At 35.1% G+C, this 8654-nt stretch overlaps 1 protein-coding gene across 1 annotated transcript in view; it reads right to left on the bottom strand.

Moving 5' to 3' along the window:
- LOC109359694 overlaps window positions 1397–8654 on the bottom strand; it is a 14623-nt gene continuing 7365 nt past the window's right edge. Inside the window, exon 6 of the mRNA XM_019604389.1 lies at window positions 1397–1504. Coding sequence (XP_019459934.1) covers window positions 1397–1504 — 108 coding nt within the window. The remainder of the gene's footprint in view (window positions 1505–8654) is intronic.

The raw sequence follows: 8654 nt of genomic DNA, 5'->3' as shown, positions 1-8654 counted from the left end.
GGTTATGTATTTTCTACTTCTTCTTAATTTACAAAAGTTTGGATTTTAATCATTCAAGTTGGTGCTTTGGTTAATATTATTTGTTTGAAATGTACTTAATTCTCTTTTTAGATTGATCACCTAAAAAGTGATTTCAAGTCAATTAAACTACTTGTTTCAAACACTTAACAAATAAACTTTGGAGTAGTTGTACTACTTAGTTTATTTGTCAAGTTAAGCATGCTTTTCTTAAGATCTTACATTCATCACTCATTCAATATTAGAGTCACAAATGGTTAGGGCGTGACAACCTAATCTCTTTTATGGTCGTGCCTAAAAAATGATTTCAAGTCAAAAATACTTGTCTCAAACACTTAACAAATAAACTTTGGAGTAGTTGTACTACTTAGTTTATTTGCCAAGTTAAGCATGCTTTTCTTAAGATCTTACATTCATCACTCATTCAAAATATGTTCCCTCATTATTTGTGCATTGACATATTCATATGATTCATTCTGTTAGGCAATTCCTTGTGGTTCGACATAACCCTATACTATGCTACAATTGAATCTTGAAAGAGGTGTAAATTGTAAAATAGTAAAGTGTTATCAATAAATTTATTTGTTGAAAACACCTTTTATTATACAAAAGTGATGAATCTAACTTACTAACTTTTATTTATTGTTATTTACTTTCCGCATTTTATTTATTCTTTAATACCAACCTTCCTTAAGGAAGAAGTTTGGTTTGTTAATAAAATGAACCCGAAAGGGAGTAAATAAATAAAAGGTCACTAAATTTATTATTGTTTTTTTCTTTATTTATTTATTTGTATCAAACAACTAACTATTGATTATTCATCACTTTTATATATTAGAATACCATTAAACCGGTGTTGGAATTTATTCCACAAAACCGAGATGGTATTCAAAGGTACTTAATAATTATGTAATAGGTAATTGCTTCGATACCATTATACCGACGTTAGAATTTATTCTAACAAAGCCGAGATGGGGCAAAGAAGGAATGACTTATTCACATGATTATTAAGAAAGTAAGTTGTAACTGGAATATTCTTGAAACCATTATACCGGCGTTGCAATTTAATTCAACAAAGTTGAGATTGCGAACAAAGAATAAAATGGTGTTCTCTTATTTACAAAAGGAACATAACGAAAATGAGAGTATTAATCTTTCAACAAATTGGACTGCTGTCAGGACGATTTGTTGTGAGAAGAAAACTCCCAACTAAAATAAACACCGATCAACACTTTCAACAGTGCTATCGTCATCAAGGTCCATGCTATAGATCTTATAAGAATGACGTTGAAGCTCGAATTGGACTTGTTGATTCTGAGTATCAACAGCATCCATTTGATTAGAGATGTAGCCGAGAGAATAACTCATCCATGATCATCTAGTTTGTAGGCATAGGAACAGATGTAGAAGACTCAGCATGAAACTCATAAGTTGGTTGTTCAGGAGGGTTAGCAGAGGCATTTAAATTATGATCGGCAGGTTCAGCCTGTCTATCACTTTGATGCTTATATAGTCTATCAATGGGATCTCGAAAGAAGCGCATTTTGTGGATCACATCCACATCAATCTTACTATCTTGTGCGTCAAGTATGATTTTGGATTCACCAGCAGTAGATAAACCAAAATGCTCTAGTGTGTTGGTTATGAAGATTGCATAAGGAAGAGGGCTGTGAGATTCTCGAATGGACAACATATGTCTCATTTATTGTGTTAGCCCAATTGATTGACAGGTTATGCTTAAGAGCATACATCAATTGCAATTCCATGTCATTTATTTGAGAATGATTTGAATATTTTGGTTGAATGACATAGCTAAGAAAGTAATGAAGTAGGCGATCTTTGAGATTGAGATTTCCTATAGTAAGGATATCTCTACTCTTCACAGTTTCACCTAGTGCCACTTTCTTACGCATTTCTATTTCCCTCTTAGAGAATCTACACATAGAGTATTAGAACTATTTTCTATCATAATCGCATGCCAGACCAAAATCTTTGATGCTACCTTGAAAATGTATGTTACAACAAATTGAACTAATGGTCTTAATGTCAAGAACAATTTCTTTTCCTTTAACATAGCGTGTAAGACGATTTTTCCTAAAGTTCAAGTTATAGTAAAAGACTTTAACAAGTTCATGATAATAGGCTTTTTATTCCTCACAGAAATCAAACAGATCTTGTTGCCTTAAAATATTAGGGAAATGAAAGTCTTCAAACTCAACGTTACTGACATTACCATATTTAGGAGCGAAAAAGGAGCGTTCAAGAAAATGCTCTGAGAATGTTTTGCATTAAACGTCATTTGCAAGAAGATGTGCCAAGTCCAAAGGATTAGCCTTAGAAGGTGAAGCTCCTTGCTTTCTTTGGGATACACCGGTATGTTGCTTCTTAGCTCTTGATGATGACTCCATGAATTGCGGTTTTTGAAAGGTTAGGTTTTGAGTTTTGAGAGATTTGAGGATTTTTTTATTGGGGCAAGTAAACATGAAATCAATGGAGTAGAAGTGCTTATAATTTAAAATGTGATATAAAATGACTCAAAAATCACACAAATCGGATCAAAAATGAGGTTTTTAGGAAAACTCTAGGTTGAAAACAAAAAAAAGGGTTTGAGAAGGAAGAAGAAGTGTATGAAAAAATGAGGAGGGAAACTTAAATAAAGCTTAGAGTAATCGATTACACAAAGTGAGTAATTGGTTACTCAACATAAAATAATTCCCAGATTTTTCACAGACATCTCACATAATTGATTACACAAGAGATTAATCGGTTACTGAAGCTTCCTGCTCAATGCTGTAATCGGTTACTGAAAGTGAAAAGTGTCAAGTATAGCACTATTAGATTTCCTATGTTTTGATGAAGACAAGGATTTAGTGAAAGCTTGAAGATGACTCAACAAATCAACATATCGTGGACTCAAGGGTTTCATATCTAGACTAGGTTATTTAATAGAGTTATTTTTAGAAGTTTTTAGAAGTCCAAGATGTGTCCCTTAGTATTTGAGTCTAGGTTAGGTAAACCTAGATGCAATTCTCACAAGCCTTAAAATTAATCATCTTAGTTACATGAGACATTTCATTTAGATCATTATATGTTCGTGCATTAATCATATATGTTACTTGTGCATCTTAGGCATATTATATTTGTAAAACATGTGTAGTTGATAAGCATAACATATAGATTGTTTACCATTCAATCATTTAGCTGAAAATGTGCTAGTTAATCGATTAAGGGATGTGTTAATCAATTAACGTGATTACATTTTTAACAAATAACTGAAAACCTAAAAACAGTAATTCCCAACAACCCGTTAATCGATTAAATGGGTACGTAATCGGTTAACTAGGACTCGGAAAGGTTTTCTATAAAAACTGTGTTTTCAGCTCATTTACCACAAATCCTATCATTCATTTTTAGAATTGCTAGTTGCATATTTTCGTGCTTAATTGTGTCATATAGGCAGAGTGAAATGCATTGTGAGATAGTGAGAGATAGTACCATGCTTAGGCTTTAATTGTCATCTTATTGCATGTGGTTTCATATGTTAAACATTCCTATCCTTTCTTGTATGTTTCTTGCATTTATTTAAGAGAATTTTAGGGTAGAAATTCGGTGTTTCTGCATTTGCTTAAACTCCTGCATATTCATATTATCTTGTGAGTTTTATATAGGTTTTTAGCTGAGTTTTAATTGTAATATTTTGAGCAACATTGTGCTTTATAATACTCTATTTTTGTACTGTTTTTGTAATAATGGAATTTGTCTCTTGGTGTCTTACCACCAAAGAGATTCACTGAGTCTTCATCAATACTTAAAGGTCTTGAGTTTAGAACGATTTCTTGGCTGGGGCAAGATCGTAAGAAAGGCTTTCTTAGGCGATTAGGATAGTCAAACCAAGAAAGTGGGTTCTTGGATTCAAGAACAGAGCGTCTAAGTGTTGTATTGGAAGTTTGCATGTAACTATACATTCTATTCAATATTAGTGAAGAAAATCTCCCGAGATCAGAAGGGGAGGCCGAAATGTAGTTTGCAAGTGGACCCGCAAATGAACCAGGATAAAATTCCTTGTCGCAGGCTTTTTCTATCCCTAATCTCTTTACATTTGAAGTCTTTTTATTGCCTGATATTACCTGATATTTTGGATAATGATAGGCTGTTGTATCTAGTTTAATTTTGTACAAAAATATCTGCTTTTTCTATTCTTGAATATCCGTGAGTGGCTGTTCAATAAGTTATTCTGTAAATTGTTGATTTTATGTTTGTTAATCGATTAAGACAGAGAGTTAATCGATTAACTAGGGCTTTTACAGAATAGGGCTTCGGTGCAGAAAATAGTAATTGATAACCGCGACACCTATTCAACCCCCTTTCTAGGTGTGTTATGTACACTGATACCTAACAAGTGGTATCAGAGTTAGTATGATGTGCTAGCTCAACCACATATGCGTGATCCTAAAGGGAAATCAAATGGGTTCCACCAACCCCTTTTGCGGTGATGGAACATCCATTAAACGCCCTCGCGTATTCAATGCCGAAGGATAGGCCTACTAGAAAGTCCGGATGAAAATATTCTGTGAAGCCATTGACTCGGATATTTGGGAATTCATAGTCAACGGGCCTTTCGTCCGAGTGCATCCAATGGACGATGAACAGAAAGAGAAACCCAAGAGTTTATGGACCGATGATGAACTTAAAAAGGTTCAATACAACCTATGTGCTAAAAACATCATCACATCGGCCCTATCATATGATGAATTCTTTCGGGTTTCACAGTGTCAATGTGCAAGGAAATGTGGGACACATTACAAGTGACTCACGAAGGCACTAGTGAAGTCAAGCGTTTTAGGATGAATGCCCTGACACATGAGTACGAGCTGTTTCGTATGTTGCCGAGTGAATCTATCAGCGACATGCAAAAGCGATTCACACATATAGGAAACCATTTAGTTGCTCTAGATAAATCTTTCACCAAAGGAGAACTAACTAATAAAGTTTTACGTTGTCTTGACAAGAGATGGCAACGTAAACTTACAGCTATCATGGAATCCAAGGATCTTGACTCAATGCCTTTGGCAACATTATTTGGAAAGCTTCAAGAGCACGAGATGGAACTTGGGTGCTTGACGATCCATGAGGAATCAGACCGCAAGAAGAAAGGCATATCTCTTAAAGCAACAACGTCTCAACCTACTGAAGAGAAAGAAGATGATGAGTTTGATTCAGATATTGATGATAAAACATTGAGCCTTCTCATACGAAAATTTGGGAAATTCTTAAAGAAAGGAGGCTTTAAACTTTTCCAGAAGAAAGAAGCCCGAGAATCAACTTGAAAAGGCAAAGGTAATAAAGAGCACGTCACTTGCCACGAGTGTGGTAAGCTAGGACACATGAGATTTCAATGTCCTACTTACTTCAAGAAAGTTGATTTAGAGAATAGCACTCCTTTGGACTTCAAGTCAAAGAAGGCCTACATTGTTTGGGACGTACCAGAGGAGAATACAATATCAAGCACCTCAGATGATGAGGAGACTGCCAAGCTATGCTTAATGACCAGAACAAATGAAGCTTGCGACTCAAATTCAATGGAGGTAAATAATGAGGTATACTGCATGATGAATTAAAGAAATTAGCTAGGATTAGTTCTGATAGAAAACGAGCCATCTTTCTAAATGAACAGAAAATAGTCCTATTACAAAAAGAATTAGATGAGCTGAAACTTGAGAATGAAACCTTAGATATAATATTTTCTTGTAATACATGCAATTGCTCAAATCATAAATTATGTCAATCAATTGTCTATGAGTCTTGTGAGACTTTGACAAATGAGAATTTGAAACTTAATGAAAAACTCGCAAAACTCATAGAAAGTCAGAACCAATTAGACACTATGCTTAGTCAAACTAGAAATGTTGGTAATCATACTGGATTAGGGTATATCCCCCCTTTGCGTAGGAAGCGATCATATAGGAAACCTATAACTCGACCAGATAAAAAGTTTTATAATAATAAAGTTCCTACATGTTTTTATTGTGGAACACATGGCCACACTTCCTACTCTTGCTATATCAGGAAGTATGGTATACCTAGTGGTGTATATGTTTGGATGGAAAAGGGAGATAACTCCCTAGTTACTAACAGAAAAGGATCGAATATAAATTGGATACCTGAAAGAAGCAAGTGATCTATTTTGAAGGTATGCGTATGAGCACACAGGAAACATTGGTATCTTGATAGTGGGTGCTCGAGGCATATGACGGATGATAGATCGAAATTTCTAGATCTATCATTGAAAGAAAAAGGGTTTGTGACGTATGGAGACAACAACAAAAGAAAGATACTTGGCACCAGAACAATTGGCAACTCAACTCAGGCAATGATCGAGAATGTACTATACGTTGAAGGCCTGAAACACAATCATTGAGTATCAGCCAACTCTACAACAAAGGTAATTGTGTATCTTTTGACTTTGAGTGTTGTATAATTCGTGATAATTTATCTAATAAGGTTAAGTATGTCGAGTGTCGTATTAATAACATCTATATGGTTAACCTAGAGGATGTCACGACACTATTTTAAAAATGTTTTATATCTAAAGAAGATGATATCTGGCTTTGACATAGGCGTGTCGCTGATATTCATGTAAAACATCTAGATAAACTGTCTGAAAATAATTTAGTTGAGGGTCTACCAAAACATGATTTTAAAACTCAGGAAACTTGTGATACTTGTCAAAAATGTAAACAAGTTAAAAACTCTTTTGGTAAAAAGAATATAATATCCACAACAAGACCTCTAGAGCTTCTCCATATGGACTTGTTTGGACCTTCACAAATTATGAGTTTTGGTGGTAGCTTTTATGCATTAGTAATTATTGATGATTTCTCTAGATTCACGTGGACACTATTTTTATCTTCTAAGAGTGATGCATTCAAATCTTACAAAAACCTTGCCAAACAAATCCAAAATCAGTTTGATCTTAAAATAGTATTCATTCGATCCGATCATGGTGGCTAGTTTGAAAACCACCAATTTGACAAATTTTGTAATAGACATGGTATCATGCATCAGTTCTCGGCTCATCGCGCCCCTCAACAAAATGGAGTAGTTGACAGGAAGAATCGAGTTTTAGAGGATCTTGCTAGAACCATGTTGAACGAAAGTAAGGTTCCTAAGTACTTCTGGGCTGATGCAGTGCATACTGCTTGCTATGTGATAAATCGTATACTCTTTAGGCCTACTTTTTTGAAAACTCCTTATGAACTTTTGAAAGGCCGAAAACCTAACATTGCTCATTTTCATGCTTTCGGATGTAAATTCTTTATTTTAAATAATGGAAAAAGAGCACGAGGAAAATTTGACTCAAAAGCAGATGAGGGAATATTTTTAGGGTATTCCTTGCATAGTAAATCTTATCGAGTGTTTAATAAATATTCAATGCAAGTAGAAGAGTCTGTACATGTTCATTTTGACGAATCTTCTCCAAAAGAGAAGAGAAAGGTATTTTCTGATTTGCATGTGCTTTAGAACAAGCATACTCTAAGGACATGGACCAGGACAAAGAAGAAGAAGCAGAGCAAATTTTTCAAGATGAGCCCCAAGACTTGCCGATCTTGTGGAAGACCAAGAAAGATCATCCACTTGACAAAGTTATAGGTGATATCTCTACGGGGGTGGTAACCCGTAGTTCTTTACATTATTTTTGTAAATTCATTGCTTTCGTATCTCAAATCGAACCAAATACCATTGATAAGGTCATTGAGGATGTTCATTGAGGTATAGCTATGCAAGAAGAGCTAAACCAGTTTGAGCGTAATAAGTTATGGGACTTGGTCCCTAAGCCAAACGAACATCCAGTAATTGGTACTAGATGGGTCTTCCGTAGTAAACTGGATGAATCTGGCTTGATCATAAGAAATAAGGCTCGCTTAGTGGCCAAAGGCTACAACCAGGAGGAAGGCACCGATTATGATGAGACCTACGCTCCTGCAGCCATATTAGAGGCCATTAGGATGCTTCTATCCCTCACATCAATTATGAACTTTAAGCTCTTTCAAATGGATGTTAAGAGCACCTTTCTGAATGGTTACATTTAAGAGGAGGTGTATGTTGATCAACCTCCCATCTTTGAATGTTTTAAATATCTGAACCATGTATATAAACTCAAGAAGGCTCTCTATGGCCTGAAATAGGCTCCTAGAGCTTGGTATGACATATTGAGTTCTTTCCTTTTGAAAAAGGGTTCGTGAGGGGTTTGGTTGATACTACCCTCTTTATCTGTAGATTAGATGATCATGTATTATTAGTTCAAATGTACGTTGATGATATAATTTTCGGATCTACTAATGACATTCTTTGTAAAGAATTTTCTGAGATGATGCAGGGAGAATTTGAGATGTCGATGATAGGTGAGCTGACTTTCTTCCTTGGGCTACAAATGAAACAAATGGAAAGTGGCATCTTCATTCATCAATCGAAGTACTGCAAGGAGTTACTCAAAAAGTTCGACATGGAAAAATGTAAAGAAGCTTCTACACCTATGGCGTCCGCTTGCTATCTAGACAAAGACGAAAAGGGAAAATCTAGTGAGGTAACCAAGTATCGAGGGATTATCGGCTCTTTATTATATTTGACTGTGAGCC

This window comes from Lupinus angustifolius, chromosome LG11, assembly GCF_001865875.1.
Source record: "Lupinus angustifolius cultivar Tanjil chromosome LG11, LupAngTanjil_v1.0, whole genome shotgun sequence".
Taxonomy (NCBI): Eukaryota; Viridiplantae; Streptophyta; class Magnoliopsida; order Fabales; family Fabaceae; genus Lupinus; species Lupinus angustifolius.
The sequence above is the reverse complement of the archived record's forward strand: the minus strand, read 5'-3'. Positions and strand labels throughout refer to the sequence as shown.